Source organism: Culex pipiens, chromosome 2 (assembly GCF_016801865.2).
Source record: "Culex pipiens pallens isolate TS chromosome 2, TS_CPP_V2, whole genome shotgun sequence".
NCBI lineage: Eukaryota > Metazoa > Arthropoda > Insecta > Diptera > Culicidae > Culex > Culex pipiens.
In genome coordinates, this window is record NC_068938.1 from 101,181,621 (window position 1) to 101,203,729 (window position 22,109).

At 38.8% G+C, this 22,109-nt stretch overlaps 1 protein-coding gene across 1 annotated transcript in view; it reads right to left on the reverse strand.

Annotated features, from left to right (window-relative positions):
- Positions 1-17,816, reverse strand: part of LOC120413085 (structural maintenance of chromosomes protein 4) — a 42,010-nt gene extending 24,194 nt beyond the window's left edge. Inside the window, exons 1-3 of the mRNA XM_039573791.2 lie at positions 17,467-17,816; positions 15,512-17,405; positions 3,351-4,428 (exon numbers count right to left, since the gene is read on the reverse strand). Coding sequence (XP_039429725.1) covers positions 3,351-4,428; positions 15,512-17,405; positions 17,467-17,599 — 3,105 coding nt within the window. The 5' untranslated portion in view covers positions 17,600-17,816. The remainder of the gene's footprint in view (positions 1-3,350; positions 4,429-15,511; positions 17,406-17,466) is intronic.
- Between the last annotated feature and the right edge of the window lie 4,293 nt (positions 17,817-22,109).

Below are 22,109 nucleotides of genomic sequence, written 5' to 3' on the forward strand. Positions count from 1 at the left end.
TTAAAAATATAGTTTTTTTGCAAATCAAGTGACAAAAAGTGAAATTAAAAATCACAAAAAAATGTTACCGTGTATCATTTTTTTTTCAGTGTAGTCCTTATCCATACCAACAACTTTGCCGAAGACACTAAATCGATCAAAAAAATCCTTCAAAAGATACAGATTTTTGAATTTTCATATAACATTTTTGTGTGGACAGCTGCCAAATTTGTATGGAAAATTATATGGACAAACTAATGATGCAAAATGGCTTCTTTGGGCACACCGAAGGCACCAAAAAAGTATGAGCCGGATAAAAAAATTAAATTAATAAAAAAGACCGATTTTGTAGAGAACTGCTGATATGCTGAAGACAGGTGATTGGTTAGAATAGGTATATTTCCCCTAGTTGTAGACTAATTTTACAACATGAAAATTATCGATATTGACAATAAATTGGACCACACAAAACCATATAAACAAGTGCTCAATCTTCTCTCTCCGTTCCTCTTTTTTCTATGCGGACAAAAATCTCGATTGCAGTCGCTATGTTTCGTTGTGTGGTTACCATCGCAGTTCAGGCACTTGGCACGCAATACAGCATGGATGGAGGGCTCTACTACACCCTCTTTCGCATCCATGCAGTCATAAATGGAGAACCGGATTCGAGAGGTAGAAATTATAGTTCTCCCATAATAAACATATTGTATAAAAAGCAAAAAACTGCTCGAATGCCAGTTCTGCTTTTTCGAAATTTCGAGTTTTTGTTTTGAAGATATTTTTTTGTATTGTTTTGTTGTTAGTTTTAGCAGTCTCTCAAACATGAACAGGTAATTGATAATGGGTTTTCTGAAATCAATTTCGGTAAAGTTTTTTCGACTTTGCTAGTTTTATTATTTTGTGTTAAACATGCAATTCTTTGAAAATTCTAGCTTTTCATAAAAATATATTTTTGAGGTTTTATTTTTTGATGACATTACGCCCATTAAATACGCCACTCGAAATAGGCACGCTTCTTTCAACAGTTCTATACTAATATTTAAATGTGACGTATCTCTAAACAAGTTTTGCAAGAAAATGATTCCAGTAATTAAAAGTCTTTTCTAATGAATCCAAATTATTCAAGTTCTGGCAACCCTGTCTCGAGATATGACCACTTAAGTAATATATATATGTACTTTTTTGATGCCGGATCTCACTTAAATGCATGTAAACTATGTCCGGATTCATCATCCAACCCATCGTTGGTTAGGTAATCAAAAGACCTTTCCAATGAGTACAAAACATTGAAGATCTGGCAACCCTGTCTCGAGATATGTACACTTAAGTGATATTTTTATACTTTTTTCAATGCCTAAGCTATGTCCGGATCCATCCTCCGACCCATCGTTGGTTAGGTAATGAGTTTTTTTCCCATGAGTCCAAAACATTGAAGATCTGGCAACGCTCAGTTTCAAGTTATGACCGCTTAAGTGACATTTGTGTATTTTTTATATTGAGAAATAGATGGAATTTGTGTCCAAACCCATCATATCACCAAATGTTGGTTAAAAGTGAGGAAGGCACCAACCACGTAGGTGGATCAAGTCAGTTTTTTTTTAAATTGATTTAATTTCAAAATTTCAACAATTAAGTAATTGAATTATGCTTTAATAAGATCAAAAAGCTTAAATCTGCTATTCAAATTTTGAAAATGTCTAGTATGGGTTCAAATTTGACATGATAAAATACAGATTTATTTTTAAGAAAATACAGATCTGGAAAAAAATATAATCTGGCATCGTTGTCAGTTCGTATGGGAGCTGTCAACATGCTCCCGGGCTGCCGAGCTCCCGTGGTCTAGGGGTACGGGTTTCGCTCTGTAAGCGGAAGGTCGATGGCTTGAAACCCATCTGGCGAGGCAAAAGAGGTAGGTGGCGGTCGAGAGGGGATTTCGGCTGCTGCGGGAATTGATTTGTCAAGTCCCAAGCCTCCCCAAAACCCATCCTATCGAATCTCTCGGACGATCTGTTGGCGACTGAGTCTGAGCGTTGAAGAACTCTGCAATAACACGCATAGAAGAGCTTCAAATGCTACTTTCGGCTCGGTCACATGCTCTCAGGCAAAATTCGAGCTGAAGATTGGGCTATATGATCGGTAACGATCACTAGATGGGTCAAAAATAAACGAGATTTCCCCTCAATCTCGCTCATCTCCACGTCCTCGGATCGGTCTCTCGTGCTCGTGTGGCATGGCATTGGGGGATTGGTTTGGGGAATGAGAGGGGGCAACTGCTCGAACTACAATAGATACGCAAGTGTCGCAGTGGTCCGTGTCTGTTCACAGTAAAAAATGCTCCCGGGCTGGCAGCTTATCAAAAAGAGCAATTTTATCCTCCTCTATTGGCCACCGAAAAAGCGCTTCCCTAACACTGATGTGAACTTCGAAAACCTAGAATGCATGAAATTTTGAAGGCAACCTAGCGTTTAACAAACCGATAATTGAGTTCCTACACTCGTTGAACTTCCCTAACATGATCTACGATATTCAACGCCATTTCGGTTATGTTACGGCATAACTACTGTATGCCCAGGATGTGCTCTGGAGCATCAAATGAAGGGCGACAAACTGGTAAGAACATTTCTAATGTTATACAAAAGGCCTTTTGTTCAAGACTAGTGATGACACACTTTCCTGCAGGGCTACGAGCGACCACCTTTTGTCCGAACTCCGCAACCCGCAGAACGTTCCCATTCAAGGAAAAGGAAAACGTCGAAAGGCTTGTTTCTCCGACCGCGTTCTCTACCAGCACGTGAAGCAAGAAAAATGAAGCACCTGTTCAACATTGTTGTATACCAGCACGAACCTGGAGGCGTCCGCGGATGTAGCGAGGATCGTGGAAGATTTAGGAACGCTGGCACCCTCTACGTGCCTAAATGCACCGACGACGCCGTCATCGTTGCCTTTGGTTTGTAACCCCCTTCCATCAGCAGGGGTGCGTTGCAAAACGACTTCCGCTGTTAATATCAGAATGGTTTAGGTGCAAGTTGGCCCAGCCCAGCAAAATGGCTGTTTAAAGATTGACGAGACTATATGTGCAACAGATGCATTAAAGAATGCAGAGAACCAGTGAATATGAGTCAATGCTTGATGCACTCTAGGCATTTGAAGTTTACATCCGTGTTAGGGAAGTGCTTTTTCGGTGACCAATTCTACGCATTCTAGGTACTTGACTTTTTTGTCGGTTGTAAGGAAACACTCATTTTGCTTGCTGCCCTGTCTGCAATATGATTTGAAAATTGAAAATTGATGATCATTTCAATTGAACAGCACCCCAGTGCCATCGACTAAGGCGTTTTCAAACATTTAAAATTATGACAAGGAAAACTAACCTTATTCCTCCAGTGCGGTATCGTGTCCTTCACCTCGCCCAGCTTCTTCTCGATCGCCTGCACAATCTGCTCAAACTCCAGCCGCTTCATTTTGCCCTCCGCTTCCTTCTTCTGGATCGCCACAATCTCCTTCTTGATCCCGGACGAACCCTCGTGCGCCTTTTCGATCTCAACCTTCAGCTCGTCAATTTCCGTCTTCAGCGCGCTCGCTTCCTCGTCCAGCTTTTCCCGCTCGTCGTTGCCGGCCCGGATCGCTTCCTGCGCGGCCACCACCTCTTCCTCCATGCTCTTGATTTTGTCCTCGGCTTTCTTCACGTTCCGTTCCGACGTTTTGATCTCCACCGTCAGTTTGGAGATGTTCGTCGTAAGTTTGTCGATTTGCTTCGTCAGACTGGAGATCTTCGTCTGCAGATTCTTCACCTTGCTGTTGGTGATGTCGTTGATTTGGGCGGTGATTTGATCCACCTTCTTCTGGATCTCGTTGGCCGCGTCGCTCGACGTTTTGTGCTCTTCCTTGCACTCCTGCACCTTGGCCTCCAGCGCGCGCACCTTCTCCGGATCCGAATGCGTCTGGCCAACTTTTTCCTCCTGCCAGTCCACCTGGTCCTTCAGCCGGGGCAGCTGCTCCGACAAGCTGTTCACGTCCATCTTCAACCGTTTAATTTCGTTCTGCTGCTGCTTCAGCTGCATCGACAACCGCTGAATCTCCTGCTCCAGCTCGCCCTGCTGCTCTTGCAGGTAGTTGATCTGCGACTGAATCTCCTGCGCCTTAACCTGCAGCTGCTCGACCTCCCGGTTCGATTTGCTCGGAGTGTCCGACGCCGACGTCTTCGTTTGGACCTTGGTTCCCATGCGGCCCCGTTGCTGCGACCGGCCACCGCCGGACATGGTTCCGCTCGTTTCGATGACGTCCCCGTTCAGGGTGACCACGCGGTACCGCCGGGCGCCGTACGCAATGCGCTGGCCCTGGTCCAGGTTCTCGGCGACGAGGGTGTCCCGCAGGGCGAAGTAGAACGCCGGCAGGACGCGTTCGTCCTCGACGCGGACCAGGTCGAACAGTCGCGGGACGTTTTCCGGGCTGAGAAGAGAGAAAAGAAAAAAGAAGATATATTTAGTTTTGGGGTCTCTGGATTCATTCTTTGGACTCAGTAAGCTAAAGATTTTGAATGTTGGATCAAGTTATTCTCTTTTTTGCACAAAACAAATATTTTTAGTGGAATATTTGTCCATGCATTTTCCAAGCCATAAGGTAGCGATTTTTAATTACGTAACGCAACTTTTTTGGACCCCGGTTATCATGATTTATTTGGCAAAATCAAGATCTTTGCTAGCGGATATTCTAACGCATCGTGGCGAAAACGCGTTTTTCTCGGAATACTTGAATTCGCATAATAACCGAAACTTCAATTTTGAGCAGTATAAAGATCTCGTTCTGGTGGGCCGTTGTCTTGGTAAAAATCAAATAAGCTCTTTCTTCATTTGGCAAAAGAGGACTCATTATTTCATTCACAGGCGAGGCGAAGTACCTGAAGACCAAAATTATCGTCACCGCAGCTCATTTTGCCCTGGCAATTCTACGGCGCGACTTTTGATAATGCACAGAACGGCGTTGAGTACGTTGATTGTCGCAGTTCAAGAAGACGATATCATCAAAGAGTAATTTCCAGATGTAGCTTCCGAAGATGCCGAGGACGAGTTTTGAAGACCCGAAGGTGTTTTGTTGAATGTGTGCGATGCGGTGCACACACGCTTAATTTAGTAGTCATTGATGCTACCAAGCGGCACGAGAGCGAGCTCAAGGAAAAAACTAAAATCGTTGAGTCGTATCGTAAAGCCGAATACATGAATCGTTTTAAGAACACTGGAGTTCCCCTGCCTCAGATACCATGCAAAACGCGATGGAATCACTATTTCCTGAGGAGGAGATCATTGAACAAGAAGCACGACACGACTTCTTCAACGGATTGGGCATCAAATATTTGGCGATTTGGCTGGAACCCTGTTTAAGACGCATTTTGTAGACTGGGCTAAAAATCTAAAATAACCTTACTAAGCTGGTTTTATTCGTCCTTGAGTTTTGAAAATTATGAATGAAACAATGTTTACAGATCTTTCAGAACAATGGCAACTTATTGAGAAGTATACTGCCGTTCTACGCATAATTGCCCCATGTCATTTTTCAATGATTTTGACTTTTTCGTTTTCGTTTTACGGAGCAAGGTGGGGGACGCGGCCTCAAGTCAATCCAAACCCGGTTTCTTGTGGAAAAAAGGGTAGTGCACAGAAAAAAATCAATTCCCGTAATCGTGAATTAATTTCACGAATTTGAGATCCACGAAGGAATTTATTCATGAGTATGGTGCATTTGCACCATAAACGTGAATATATTCCTTCGTGGTTCTCATAATCGTGAACTGACTTCACGGTTTCGAGAATTGATTTTTTTCTGTGTGGCCGAACTAGTATTGCATACAAAATGAACACCACCGGAAGATATAGGGGATCGGGAGGGGGAAGGTGAAAGAAAATTAGTGTAGGTGTGAGTGGTAAGAACTTGGATTGATTGAACGGTTACGTTTATCTAAATTTAAAACCTAATAAAGGAACTCTAAAGCAGTTATTCAAAAAAAAAGCAAAACACTATTATGCATTCCAACTCTAAATGGAATCAAAAATCGCACTGGAAAACGAAAGATAAAATAACTTGTTTATGGAATGCAAATCTCGATGTTAAAACCTCTAAACGGGGTCCTCGTCCTGTCACGTCCGTCAGTAGTCTTGTCGTACATTGCACCTAGAAGCATTTCTGCCAAAACCTTAACTAAACTATCTGAAATAACTTTAATCTTAAATCCCCAAAATTTTTAGTTACAAAGCCAAACATTCCTTTATCTTGCCTTTAAACCTGTCTTGCCGCTTCCAAAACCAATAAACATAAATGAACAGTTCCAGGCGTCGACGTGAACAGTTAAACAGGCGTCGTGAATGAGAAAATAGACGACCATTTCGTGCCTTCCATTTCATTAGGGCACATAACTCATGTAAACAAGAGTGTAACCCTCTCACACCTTATGAAAACTATCATTTAAGTGAAAGGGACACACTCCTGCTCACAAAACCCATGCGCCCTTTTGAAATGTTAGGCTCCATTTGATCGTCAAAACTCCAGTAGATCCTCGATTCGCAACAATGGTCGATACAACCATAATCCGAGAACCGTTAGTTCAACAGATTAACGAATTTTGTCCGATATCATTTCATTATTGATTGATCGAGACGCTATGGCAACTTTGACAAATCAGAACAGTACTCAACATGAATGAAAATTAACGATTCTGGCTGTATTACTTGCCCCGCTGACTGCCTAATGTAATTCTGATAATTGTTATCTTTAATCTAATTCCTAAAATTACTAAATGTAAAATCTTCAAAGACCCTATTTTAATTTTAATTTGGAATTCGAATGAGAAACTATTTTTTTGAAAACTAAGTCCTAACCTAACTCCCACATTCGATAGGGGAAAAGTCACATATGTAGCGGTTTGTTGTGATATTTCCACTATCGGAGAACCTCTTGGTCTCGACGCTTAACTCACCAGCAGTCGCGTTAGTATTCATTGTACACACGTTGTAAGGACATTTTAAGAGTGCCCAAAATACGCGACTTCTAGATGGTTAAGTCAAAAGACATCGATAAGCCTTGGTACTACGGCAAAGCGGGTTCTCATCAGCATGGAACGATATCCATTGTGTTAATAAAATGGAAGTTTTAACAGTATTCGGAACAATACAATTAAACCCTCAATTTCATTACCATGACGGAACTATCCATGCCCCTTGACAAAATGAGTACTATAACGATCTAGGGGAACCATACCCTTTTTCAGCCTATTTCTATTATCGGCCTATCAGCACTTTGATCATGAATTACAGCTTTTATAAAGTGTTTTCGACTGTTCCAAAGTATTAATTAGCTCAAATAAAAGTGAGCAAACAACTCTCCATTGTTGAATCATCTAAAAATGTTGATTTAATAGCGGAAAATGGCAAAAGTGATTAGAATTGGTCGAAAGGCTTAGAGTGATTAAAATGGGTATATTTCCCCTATATAATACTCCCCTGGCAAGGCCCAAGGATTTTTCAATGATTTTGACTTTTTGACATTTTAAGTTTAGTTTGACGTATACTTTAAGAAAAACACATAAAATCGGGTACTTGGTTCGGAAATTCATCAAAAACTACACCAAGTCTGTTTGTTTTTTTTTTTTTTCAAATATTTTCTTACACGGAATCATTAGTTTTACGAAGGATTATGTCTTGTTTACCTGTTCTTTAGCAAGAGATAAAAAACTGCTATTTGGGACGATTAGGGACACATAGAGCGAATAGAAACTCACGGGACAATTATGCGTAGAAACACAGAAATCGGTCGAAAAATTTCAATCACGTTTTTCTCAGTTGCACTTTTTTGAACATGGGACAATTATGCGTAGAACGGAAGTATATCAACGTAAAGTATCCAATAAGCAACTTTTAAGCAACCGATACTCGATTCTCGGAGAAAAAAGATTTCGTAGTACGGTAAACTTTTTTTTCGTATCATTTTTACATCAAATAATGCCGAATCTACAGCTAAACTTCCCAAAGTTTCTGCGGGGCATGTGGGGCACGTTTTGGGACCACATATCAGGGAAACTCATGAAATTTAATGATGTTTTGCAAATTTGTGACAGAAACACACACAGAAAAAAAAAATGATGGTAATATTCATCAGAAAATGGTGACAGATTTTGTGTTAAAAAAATGATTAATTTTACCCCAGAAAATTTTGAATTTTCATCAGTTTTTGATGAATATTCATCAGGTTCAAATTTTTACACATTTTTTATGTAATATTACTCAAAAAAAACTTTACTTAATCCACCATAAGGTGGTTGGTGCCTTCCTCACATTCATGTTGTATTTACAAATTAATTTAAGATTTTTATTTTTTTTTTTTCATTTTTGCCTTCCTCACTGAGGTAAGGCTATAATCCTGCTCTAAAAATGAACTTTTTATTAAAAGCTCGAAGACCCACCTTCATATATACATATCGACTCAGAATCGAAAACTGAACAAATGTCTGTGTGTGTGTATGTGTGTGTGTGTGTATGTGTGTGTGTGTGTATGTATGTATGTGTTCAAAAATCTTGCCAAGTTTTCTCAGCACTGGCTGAACCGATTTTGATCGAACCAGTTGCATTCGACTTGGTTTAGGGTCCCATACATCGCTATTGAATTGTTTGAAGTTTCGATAAGTAGTTCAAAAGTTATGTATAAAAATGTGTTTTCACATAAATCCGGATCTCAATTATATGCATGTAAACGATGTCCGGATCCATCATCCGACCCATAGTTGGTTAGGTTATCAAGAGACCTTTCCAACGAGTCCACAATATCGAAGATCTGGCAACCCTGTCTCGAGTTATGACCACTTAAGTTATATTTATGTACTTTTTTGAAGCCGGGTCTAACTTAAATGCATGTACACGATGTCCGGATCCATCATCCGACCCATCGTTATTTAGATAATCAAGATACCTTTCCAAAGAGTCCACAACATCGAAGATCTGGCAACCCTGTCTCGAGTTATGACCACTTAAGTGATATTTATGTACTTTTTTGAAGCCGGGTCTCACTTAAATGTATGTAAACGATGTCCAGATCCATCATCCGACCCATCATTGGTTAGATAATCAAGAGACCTTTCCAACGAGTCCTCAACATTGAATATCTGGCAACCCTGTCTCGAGTTATGACCACTTTAGTGATATTTATGTACTTTTTTGAAGCCGGATCTCACTTAAATGTATGTGAACGATGTCCGGAACCATCATCCAACCCATCGTTGGTTAGGTAATCAAGAGACCTTTCAAACGAGTCCACATAATAGAAAATCTGGCAACCCTGTCTCGAGTTATGACAACTTAAGTTATATCTGTGTACTTATTTTTCTGGACCTAAAAAAATAGCTGAAAAATGTGTCCAAACCACTCATATTACCCATTGTTGGTAAAAAGTGAGGAAGGCATCAACCACACAGGTGGATTAAGTTAGTTTTTTTTTATAATTATGGTTTTTACCATAACAGCAATTTTCAATTCCTTTTTTACCAACTCTCCAAAATAAAGGAGTAAAGGGGGGCTCTGTAATTGAATTTAAATGTGCTAATATGCCAACATTAGGTAAACGATGGAATTTCATGCTGTCCTTCTAGTGTTAGTAAACAATGTCTTATGAGTTGTGTATTTCAGTAAAAAGTTCGTGTAAATCTATGTCGAGACAAAATGATGTATTCATCAACATAATTAATACAGACTTTTTCCAGAAGAGACACAGACACTGCTTAAGCAATGTGGCAACCGGGCGATACGCATGCTGCGCGGCTCTCGCGCATAAGCCTTTGAGGTTATGCAAAAATCGCCCTTTTTTGTAGCTACAAAAAGTACTTCACTAAACAGAATAAAATTTAATAGGGTTTTAGGGGACCCCAAAACGAACAGAATAAGGTGGATCCGGCCAAAACCGGTTCAGCCAGTTCTGAGATAATCGTGTGGAAAAAAATCATGTCTACACACATACCCACAGACATTTGTTCAGAATTTGATTCTGAGTCGATAGGTACACGTGAAGGAATATCTAGGAGGTGTATTTAAGAAGTTCATTTTTCGAGTGATTTTATAGCCTTGCCTCAGTGAGGTGAGGAAGGCAAACAGAGGTACAGAGAAACCTCTTTTTATGCGGTGGCGTTACGCTTTTTGTTTCGTAGATTATTCTTAAAAGGCAGTATTTGTAAATATTGCTCGGTTTGTTCTAGAGGTCGTATCGAGGTGCTCCAATTTGGATGAAACTTTCAGCGTTTGTTTGTCTATGCATGAGATGAACTCATGCCAAATATGAGCCCTCTACGACAAAGGGAAGTGGGGTAAACGGGCTTTGAAGTTTGAGGTCAAAAAAACATAAAAAATCTTAAAATTGCTCGCATTTCCGTGAAACTTCATCAATTCCAGCTCTCTTAGATGCATTCGAAAGGTCTTTTGGAGCACTTCAAAATGTGCAATAGACATCCAGGATCGGTTTGACTTTTTCTCTTAGCTTTTGCAAATTACTGTCAAAAATTGATTTTTTTAAATCCTTAATATCTTTTTCCAACAGCCTCCAATACCCATACTCCGATAGGTCAAAAGATAGGGAATATGGACTATAAGCCTATGGTATTAACTTTTTTTTTGGCCAATCGCAGTTTTTCTCATAGTTTTTCGATTTTTCTACAACAAACAATTTACAACGTTAGTTTTTACCCTGCTGGCCTCCATAGCGGCACTTTTTGGTCTCAATTTTGTCATATTCGGAATCCTCGGACAATTTCACGTAAGTTAGAAGTATTGGAATTGTAATTTTGATTTAAAAAATAATTAAATAAAACATTTTTGAAAAAAGAAATAGATTTTATTTACCCTGTGATTAATGCGTCAAATGCTGTATCAAGTAGGCGAAAACCTGTTTTACCCCTAATCCAACAAATTTAAAAAAAATATTTTAATTCATTCTAAATGGCAATTTTTTCAATCAAATTTATAACTCCAATACTTCTAATTTACGTGAAATTGTCTGAGGATTCCGAATATGACAAAATTGAGACCAAAAAGTGCCGCTATGGAGGCCGCAGTTGAAAAGTAACAGAAACAGAAAGTGGCGTTTGACGTTTCTTTGCGCGGTGCTTGTTTGTTATATGTTTGGATGAAAAAAATCAAAGAATTTGAATTTCCATTTTTGAATCCGACTGATAATTACAACCGTTTTAATAATTTAGTTTTCGATATACAGCAATTCCATTTGAAAAGAGCCTAAACCGAAAAAAAAGTTCTTCGATCGGGCCGAAAATTTTTCTGGGGGTTCCTTGGCCAAAATAATTAGACCCCTATTTGTTTGTTTGGCCATTAGGGTGACCTACATCGTGCTAGGGTGGTTCGAAAAATTTCAGTTTTCGTCATTTTTCGCAAAAACCTCTTTTTTCAAAAAATCATATGTCCACGCCATTTCATCCGATTTTAGCTGTTTTATACGCAACAGAAAGGTGATGAGTTTGGCTATTTGGGAAAAATAGTAAGAAGTTTCAACGATTTAGCTTAACATTTGAAAAAGTCAGATGAAAACTTAAAATGGCGTTTTGACCGTGTCTGGACCAAAGAGCCTTTGTCTGAAAATATTTTTTTCGGATTCCTCGAAAAATTTCACATAATATATCAAAAAATAGACGATGTCGAACCGTACTTTTCGGAGATATGATTATTTGAAAATAAAAACTGAGTTTTGCGACGCGTCACGCGCAAAAACGGGAAAATGACGAAATTGGCAAAAAATCAACTTTTTTCACTAAAACTGCGATAACTTTAAAATTTCAGCGATGATAGATGTTTGGAAGTAAAATGTCGGTCCCGGCCTTGGTTGTTAGGCCGTTAAGTCATTCCAGGTGTAGGAGTCGTCTCCATGCCATAAGTACAAACAACACACCAAACCAAGCCTACTCCGGTGGAATCGCTGGCGGCGGTTGGACTCGCAATCCAAAGGTCGTCAGTTCAAACACTGGGGTGGAAGGTTCCTTGGAGTAAAAAGAGGTTTTGATGCTCTCCGCATTCAAGCCTTCGGACTCCTAGGTTCGAGCAGAAACTTGCAATAGAGACCACAAAAGACCCGGGGGTCGTCAATGTGGATGGTTTGATTTTTTTTTGAGATGAATGGATATCAAAATTTTCGTAATTGAAAGACGCAACCAGCAACCTCTGGATTGTGAGTTCAGTGCGCTGTCCGATTGATCCACACTAGCGGGACCGCAATGAAGTAAACCAGAGTGAAAAAAAAAAAACTTGAAAATAATCATATAAATATCAATTTTTCGACTGAAAAATTCAACAACAATCTGAAATTTTTGAAATCAACAATGCAAATAATTCAAAAATAAAACTTCAAAGATGTGGAATACCAAACATTTCAGAAATATTTAATAACAAAAAAATAAAAAAGGATATTTCAATATTTTTTTTAATATTTGAAATTTGGAAATTCAAAATAAAAAATATGCAGAATTGAATAATAATTTTAATAGGAAAGTGAGCATGAGCATGAGCATGGTTGACTGCCAATGAGCTGCTACTCCGTTATTGACAGATCAGCTGAAGTTAAACAATGAATCAAAAATGATCAGTGGGAGCCAACCATCCGTTCACTGTTTAACCCCTGAAGACCCCGACTTTATTAGTCAATACCGGCGCCCTCCCAAGAAGCCTGCAGTTCAACGAAAGGGAGGAATGTTAGTCCGATAGTTGAAGTTCCAGACTCATCAAGCACATAGTTTTTCGCTATATACTTGTTGTTTTTGGGTTAGTAGGATAAGGTATTAGCTTTTCAATGCCTCTCGAGCTACGACGCTATAGGGAGGACTTTCAAAACAGACCCGTCGGCGAGCCTTCCGAGCAACGATGCTATGGGAAGGTCTTTCTGGTTAACACATAAAATCACTCACACACAGTTATTTTGCTCCACTATTAACTCAACGATCCAAATTGTCGGTGCGTCTTTCGATCATTATATAAAAATGGCTTTTTCACAGCAAAAAAAAAATTAAACCTTATTTGAAAAAATTAAACACAATCCACCCGACGCCGTGCCTTCCGATCAACGATGATATAGGAAGGGCTTTGAAAATCACAAAAAAATCACTTTTTACTCCGAATATTTTTTTACGGCCACGCGCTCCCTTTGCCAATTATGCACTGAAGACGCTGCATTTTCAGAGGGTAATCTCCTCCTCGCAGCACACAATTCACGACAAAAATGCGAAACAAAAGGCACACACAAAAAAAATCACTTTTCACTCCGAATAATAAATGAGACCACGCGCTCCCTTTGCCAATTATTCACTCAATAATTATTTTAATAGTAAAGTAATTATAAATTCAATAGCTCAAAATATTCAAAATTCGAAGCCTGAAAAAATTTAAAAAATCAGAAATATAGAAATTCTAAAACACAATTCTACGAAAACCCCGAAATTCTAACATTCAAAAACTCTATTTTTCAAAAAAATAAAAGTTTGAGAATAAAATTTTAAAATTAAGGTTTTTTTTTTAAATTTCAGAATTTAAGAAATAAAAAAAATAAAAATTTGAATTTAAATTTTTTAAAAATCAAATTAAATTTAAAATTCAAAATCTAAAATACAAAAAACAAAGAATATAAGAACTTTAGAATTTTCGAATTTTCGAATTTTTGAATTTAAAAATTTAAGAATTTAAGAATTTAGGAATTTAAGAATTTAAGAATTGAGGAATTTAAGAATTTAAGAATTTAAGAATTATTGAATTTTTTGAATTTTTTGAATTTTTGAATTTTGGAATTTAATAATTTAAGAATTTAAGAATTTAAGAATTTAAGAATTTAAGAATTTAGGAATTTAAGAATTTAAGAATTTAAGAATTTAAGAATTTAAGAATTTAAGAATTTAAGAATTTAAGAATTTAAGAATTTAAGAATTTAAGAATTTAAGAATTTAAGAATTTAAGAATTTAAGAATTTAAGAATTGAGGAATTTAAGAATTTAAGAATTATTGAATTTTTTGAATTTTTTGAATTTTTGAATTTTTGAATTTAATAATTTAAGAATTTGAGAATTTAAGAATTTAAGAATTTAGGAATTTAAGAATTTAAGAATTTAAGAATTCAAGAATTTAAGAATTTAAGAATTTAAGAATTTAAGAATTTAAGAATTTAAGAATTTAAGAATTTAAGAATTTAAGAATTTAAGAATTTAAGAATTTAAGAATTTAAGAATTTAAGAATTTAAGAATTTAAGAATTTAAGAATTTAAGAATTTAAGAATTTAAGAATTTAAGAATTTAAGAATTTAAGAATTTAAGAATTTAAGAATTTAAGAAATTAAGAATTTAAGAATTTAAGAATTTAAGAATTTAAGAATTTAAGAATTTAAGAATTTAAGAATTTAAGAATTTGAGAATTTAAGAATTTAAGAATTTAAGAATTTAAGAATTTAAGAATTTAAGAATTTAAGAATTTAAGAATTTAAGAATTTAAGAAATTAAGAAATTAAGAAATTAAGAATTTAAGAATTTAAGAATTTAAGAATTTTAGAATTTTAGAATTTAAGAATTTAAGAATTTAAGAATTTAAGAATTTAAGAATTTAAGAATTTAAGAATTTAAGAATTTAAGAATTTAAGAATTTAAGAATTTAAGAATTTAAGAATTTAAGAATTTAAGAATTTAAGAATTTAAGAATTTAAGAATTTAAGAATTTAAGAATTTAAGAATTTAAGAATTTAAGAATTTAAGAATTTAAGAATTTAAGAATTTAAGAATTTAAGAATTTAAGAATTTAAGAATTTAAGAATTTAAGAATTTAAGAATTTAAGAAATTAAGAAATTAAGAATTTAAGAATTTAAGAATTTAAGAATTTAAGAATTTAAGAATTTAAGAATTTAAGAATTTAAGAATTTAAGAATTTAAGAATTTAAGAATTTAAGAATTTAAGAATTTAAGAATTTAAAAATTGCAGGATTTCAGAAAACTGTAAAAAAATTGTTCCAGCCTTATTTTACAATTTTCTAATATTCTTATTTCATATATGATATCATAATTTCACAATTTCATACTTAAATGATTTATAGATAACTTTTTCAAAACAACCAATGCGCCATGGGTTCCTTTTAAAAAAGCAAGCGAGATCTGCGTAACTGCGTAACGTAATCGAAGAAATACAAAGCATAACGCTTGCGCACTATGCGAGGTTTAACTGTATTTCAATAATTTTATAAATTTAGTAGGTATTTCTAGTTTTATAATTTAAGAATTTCTAATTTCAGTATTTTTAAAGAAATTTTGATTTATTGATTTCAGAATTTTGTTTATAATTAATAATTGTTGTCAGAGGTTTTTTAATAAATATTTTAAAGTTAAAATTAATTTTTTAACTTTTTGAATGTTTCTGGGTGGGGATCCCGAAAAGAATGCGCATCATTTCTTGACCGCGTTCCTGCCGATCTGCATACTTATACGTTTCATACGATATGTCTAAAGTATCAAGATCACAAAAGCAAACACTCACGTCTGTATCCGGTTGTGACAATACTGCTGATACTGCTGAATCTTCTCCAGCGCGACAAACGACGCCCGGCCAATGTCGTGCTTCTTCAAAAAGTCAATGCAAGCCTGCGCATCGTTCACCGTCTCCACGACGATAAAGTCCAGGTGGCCACAGCAGGTCGAGATGGCCACATCGTACTGCGAGTCGATTCCACCGAGATTTCCCAACCGACCCAGGATTCCGGGGATTCTGCCTTCGTTCTTCTGTCGCATCAGGGCGTCCAGGACTTTGCCTTGGGAGCGGGTGGCCTGCATCGATTGCATCGACTCTTGGAGCTTGCCTTGGATGGTGCGGAGTTGGTTGCGGAGGTCCTTTTCTTCGGTGACGTTTTCTTTGAGCTTGTTCTGGGCGGCGGTGAAGTCCTGCTGGAGTTGGGGGAAGGATTGTTCGAGCTCTTGGAGGCGGGTTTGCTTTTCCTGGTGGGATTTTGCGGACTCTTCGTAGGAGTATTTGAGGGTTTCGAGCTTGCGCTTTTCGGTGGTTTCGTTGTGTTGGCAGATTTTGAGCTCGGATTCGGCGAGGGCGAGGGCGGATTTGGAGTCGTCGACGGCTTTTTTCAGGTCGATCAGTTCGGTTTGGAGTTGCTCTTTTTGCTCGAGCAGGGGCTGGGTTTCGTCCTTGAGAGTGGTGAGATTCTCGGCGAGGGTTGTTTCAAGGTCGGTCTTTTGCCGGGTGAGAGATTCGATTTTCTTTTCCGATTCGGTTATTTCCTTGGCGTTCTTTTCGGGGACGGCTTGGAGTTCGTGGAGTTTCTTTTTCTCGGTTTCGATTTGGGTCATGGTCTTTTTGCGCCGCTCGTTGGTGGCCTTCATGTTGGCTTGGACCTTGGTGTATTTGTCCAGGGAGGACTTGAGGGCGGCCTCTTTGTCTTCCTTCGCTTTGACCAGCGAGTCGTACTGCTTGATTTCCTCTTTGACGAGATTTTCCTTCTCGATGCGTTCCTTTTTGAGCGCTTCAAAAGTTTCGTCGTGTTTGGTGAGGATCGCCGCGGCCTGGTCACGTTCCTGGTCCAACTCGACGATCTTCTTCTTTTGCTCGCTGAGATACTTTTGGATTTGCTGGTTCCGGGTGCGAGTGAGGGAATTCTCCAGCTTCAAGTACTCAACGGCTTCGTTCATTGGCTTTTCCAGGTCTTTCATCTCGCGCTCGGCCAGTTTGCACCGGTTGTGCTTCTCGGTTCGTTCCTCGTTCAGCGCCTCGACGCGCTCGTTGATCTTCACCAACGGTTGCTTGTACCGCGTCGTTCCCACAATGTCCTCTAAATACTCCAACAACCCGCAATCGTTCTCCGTGAGCGCCTTCGGCTTCATCATCGAAATCGACTCGACCTCGCCCTGCAGAATCAGGAACCGATTGTGGTCCAAATCGATCCCGTGCTGCTTCAGCAACTTCGACACCTCCTTAAAGTGCACCTTCCGATTATCAATCGTATAGTACGACGAATTGTCCCGCGACGCAGTCCTCGCCACGACAAACTCCGTGTTCGGAACCACCTCAAACGAACCATCCTCCCGGTCAAGAATCTGCTGAAAGTGAACCCCAACGGTGCAGCTCTGCGTGTTTGGATGCTTCGACGAACTGTGCAACAGCACCGACAGCTTCTTACTCCGAATCTTCTGCGCCCGATACCCAAACACAAACAACATGGAATCGATCACATTACTCTTGCCACTCCCGTTCGGACCGATAATCGCCGAGAACCGCTGGTGAAACGGCCCCAACATCACGTGCCCCGCATAACTCTTAAAGTTATAATTCGATATGTTTGTAATAATCAACCGCGGTCCCTTGCACTCCGTCGAACAGTACGGCGGCACCGGTGGCGGAATGTAGATCCCTCCGACGCGAGTTCCCCCTAAAAGAAACAAAACCAAAAATCAATCCCACCTCAACCAACAAACCTCCAATCAACCTACCCTCCTCATCCTCGGACAAATTGGCGTCGTCCGCGTCCACCTCCATGGCCTCCGGGGGCGGTTGCTGCTGTTGCTGGGCGGATTCCGCCGCCGCAGCTTGGCCGCCTCCCGAGCGGCGTTTGTTTTTGCTCATGTCAACCCCAAAGCCTGAAATCAAAAGTAACCCCGAAAACAATACAACCGGAACACGCGACCCGACCGACGGCGAACGCGACGACGACGACGACGATTACGGAACTGTAACGGATTATGGGAAAAAAAGCTTGTTGCGGATTGCTGTGTTGTTTACAAAACTGGCGGCGGCGGTTTTTGGAGCGAAGAGCGAAGCGAGTTGACGGCGATTTGAATTTGCGACGATTGCGCGTCAAACTGTCAACGGAAAATGAAGGACGCGGTGAGAGGGAGAGTGTTCCTGAAGGGTGGCATTGCGCAGAGGCTGAAATTAGAGAGCCTAGAACTTATTAGAGAACGGACATCTCAAACCAAAAGTACCAATCGAAGCACGAGAACTGTCAAACAGAGGTACCAATCGAGCAAAATCCTTTGTCTTATGCTCGATTGGTACCTCCGTTTGACAGTTCTCGTGCTTCGATTGGTACTTTTGGTTTGAGATGTCCGTTCTCTAATAAGCTCTAGGCTCTCTAGCTGAAATAGGGTGATTCACGTGGTGATTAATTATGATAAAACATTAAAAAAATTCTGAATCCATAAGTTTTTTTTTTCGTTTTTTCCGCATATCCAAATACAAAGCGTACACACATTCAACCATCAATGCCGAGCCACCACCACCGAATACAACCGGTGCGAATCCTCATTCCTACCTCCCATCCTACAAAAACAAACAAAATCAATTACAAACGCCACAAAACACCCAAACTTCTTTTACCCCTTTCCGGTCGTGGAACAGCCACAGTTCCTGCAAGAAGCTGGCCTTGTCCTTTTCGAGCACCTCTTTGTGGTCGTACAAAGGGTCATTGTACTCAGAAAAATAAGCTTTTTCGCCGAGTTTTTCGCTGTAAACAATAATATCAGCAATTTAAGCTTCATTTTAGGACCCTATTATTCGGTTCGTCCACAAACAATCTCATGTTGGTAAACAAACGACGCCATATTAAGCCTTCGGACACCTAGTTTCGAGTAGGAATCTCACAACGAGAACGCCAAGGCAATTTAACAATTCGACGACATTTTTTCCCTAGGTTCGCTGTTGTTCCTGCGGTGTTCGGAATGACAGCCTCCATACATTTTGAGCAGTTTTAAGGGAAAAATGCGTTTATAATAAAAAATCAAAAATCAGAAATGTGTGGTATTGCAAAGTGTGGCAATTTCGTCAATGATCATAATGTGTGGTGATTTGTTGTGATTAATTGTGACTGGTATTTTATTTAAACGATTTTTCCAAAAAGATGTTCAATATTTTTGATAATTTGAGTTAAATGTTGCAAAAGTTGGAATTAATGATCAAATGTTATGTCAAAGTTTTTGAACATTACTTTTTTCCTGTTTTCTTTTCCTTTGTTTCCTAATAGTTTGTTCTATCAACAATATACACATAAGTAGAATTATCAATCAACTAAATCTTATTTTAATCAATTTTTCAAAGGAGCTTTTTGATAAATTTGAGGAAAAAAGATAAAAAAATAAATGAGCCTCTATGATTTATACATAAGGCTACCAACACTTGCTGAGCTTAAATCCGTACACTTTGCCGATATGACACCATGGTACAGTAGTTGTTCGGTAACTGGGCTGAGAACGTAGCGCAGTCCCCGAATGTTGCTCGTCAACTGGGCTGAACAAAAAATAATTAGGGGACCACCGATGCATAATATTTTCCAGAAGAAATATAAAAATAAAAGTTACTCAAATTTATTTGCAATGCTTACTTTTCATATTTCTTTAATTGTAACTTGAAAGTAAACAAAAGTTTGAAAAAAGATTTTTTATTTATTGAATATGATTTTTGCATCCATTAACCCCTCTGTCATTTTGGTTGGTTTTGGTTTTTTGACGTTTGTTTGCTTTTAAACTGGGTACAGCCCAGTTATCGAGCGCCCAGTTAAACAACGCCCAGTTACCGAACAACTACTGTATAACAAAATATGTCAAGGAATTATTTAGATAAAATAAATTTGAGAATTACTCATGAAGCTCATCAAAAGATGATTTCTATAAAAAGTTTTATAACAAATACTGTCACAAAAATCAAAAAAAGGTGCAAAAAAAGTTTGTACACATTTCGAATAATTAACATAAATAAAATTATTTGTTGACAAATCACCGTGAATCCAGTCTCCCAACTCAAAATAGGCATCCTTGATTGATTAAAAAAAATATTTGGATTGAATATATGTAAAGTTTACTAACTACTTAGTATAAAAGTTTTTAAAACTCTGGAAATTCTATATAAAACTTTTTAAACTTAATTTTGCAAACTTTTATTTTTTTAATTATTTAAAAACGTGGGTTTTATAGAAACCCTAGATTTCCCGACGACGTAATTCTGGGTTGGTACGAAATTCCAACGAAAAATCCGAGGAAAAATCTATTCTATCGATGCAATAAAGACCCCCAAAACGGTGTTATGCCCACTCCAAAATGTTTATTTAGCAATTCTATGGTAATATATTGACGTTTAGTTAAATTAAAAGTTTGTAAAATTTAGTTTGAATAAGTTTTACATAGAATTTACAGAGTTAAATAAACTTTTATACTAAGTAGTTAGTAAACTTTATATTCAATCCAAATTATTTTTATAATCAGTAAAGGATGCCTATTTGGAGTTGGAAGACTGGATTTATGGTGATTTGTCAACAAATAACTTTATTTATGTTAATTTTTCAAATGGTGTACGAACTTTTTTTGCACCTTTTTTTATTTTTGTAATAGTATTAGTTTTATAACTTTATATAGAAATCATCTTTTCATGAGCTTTTTGTAGCAAAATGTTCGACATAAGTTTCTGAACAAAACGTAGTACAAGGTTTCTGTCAAACTTTAAATTGTTCACATGTTTCATCACAACATGAGTATTGTGCCCAAGAGGTGTAAATACTTTTTTTGACGAAGAACTTCGTCTTAGGGCTCTATACAGGGTAGCAATCCAAAATTTCCAAATGAAACCGAAAAATGAAACGCCTTCCCCAAGCAGAGGGGAAAATCACAGAAGCAGCGCGGCCGACGGTTTTGATATAAATATAAACGCCACCCCCTCCACAGCATTAGTTTAGTCGGTGGTATACCACCGAAGCGAGAGGAGCTCAGCTCTTCTCGCGAGCGCCAGCCTTCTCTCTTCCCTACAAAACCACGGGAAATTTGAAAGCTGGCTTCAGTCGGTGGTCTACCACCGAAGCGAGAGGAGCTCAGCTCCTCTCGCAAGCGCCACTAGGTGGCGTCTTCAGGAACTAGCCTTCCCACTTCCCTACAAAACCATGGGAAATCGGAAGGCTGGCTTCAGTCGGTGGTCTACCACCGAAGCGAGAGGAGATCAGCTCCTCTCGCATGCGCCACCAAGCGCTTGGCAGTAGTGGCCACCACCTGGAGGCCCCGGGGATGTTCCGATAAGGGAACATTTGCGGAACCATAAGAGTTGGGGCAATATGGGTATCAAACTTCAGGGTTTTTGATACTGGACATGAAATTTGACATTTTGGCAGTAGTGGCCACCACCTGGAGTGGCCGTAGGCCCCGGGGATGTTCCGATAAGGGGACATTTGCGGAACCATAAGAGTTGGGGCAATATAAGTATCAAACTTCAGGGTTTTTGATACTGGACATGAAATTTGTAGTGGCCGCAATCCGGAGTGACCGGAGCCCTCGGGGGTGTTCCGATGAGGGGACATTTGCGGAACCATAAGAGTTGGGGCAATATGGGTATCAAACTTCAGGGTTTTTGATACTGGACATGAAATTTGAAATTGGCGGAACCATAAGAGTTGGGGCAATAAAGGTATCAAAATGTAGCTGCTCCTCTGTGATGTTGCTGCACGCAAAACGGAAATGAAATTAAATCCAGCCTCGGAATAGAGTTATCTACGTGCGTATGTATTGCGTGTACGTACACGAAAAAGATTGAGGTTAAATTTAGTACAGTCCAGCAAAACAAATGGCGTGCTAGTGTGCGTGAGAGCGGGCTTAGATAACTCTATCAGAATCACCTCGAAATTTACGAGCGATTACATATGTGTGTGTGTGAGTGTAAGCGCGTGCAGTCCAAAAATCTCAGCCTGCTGCGCCCCACTTCAGCTCATAATTTTTGGATCGTCGTCGAGGCCACATCAGCTGCAGCAGAAGAGGGCGCAGAAGGCGAAAATTTCCCTAGGCAGCCCAACGGACAAACAACGAAGAACAACCGCAGCACCGCAGGAGAAGCAAACCACAGGCCAAGGTTCCGAAGGAGAGAGGAAACCGGCCAAGCCCGCGGCCCGTCCGCTGGTTGACGAAACGAATCTGGCCGCCATCACCCCGAAGGATCGGAACTTCGGAACTGTAGCAGGCCTTGACCTGCACAGCTGATGCAAGTCAGTTCAATCCCGACTACCAAGCAAGTCGGATGTAATAAACAGTTATTTCGCTACAACCTAACTGTCTTTTAGTAGCCTAGCAACGGCTCTAACAATTGGCGACGAGGATGGGATCCAGTT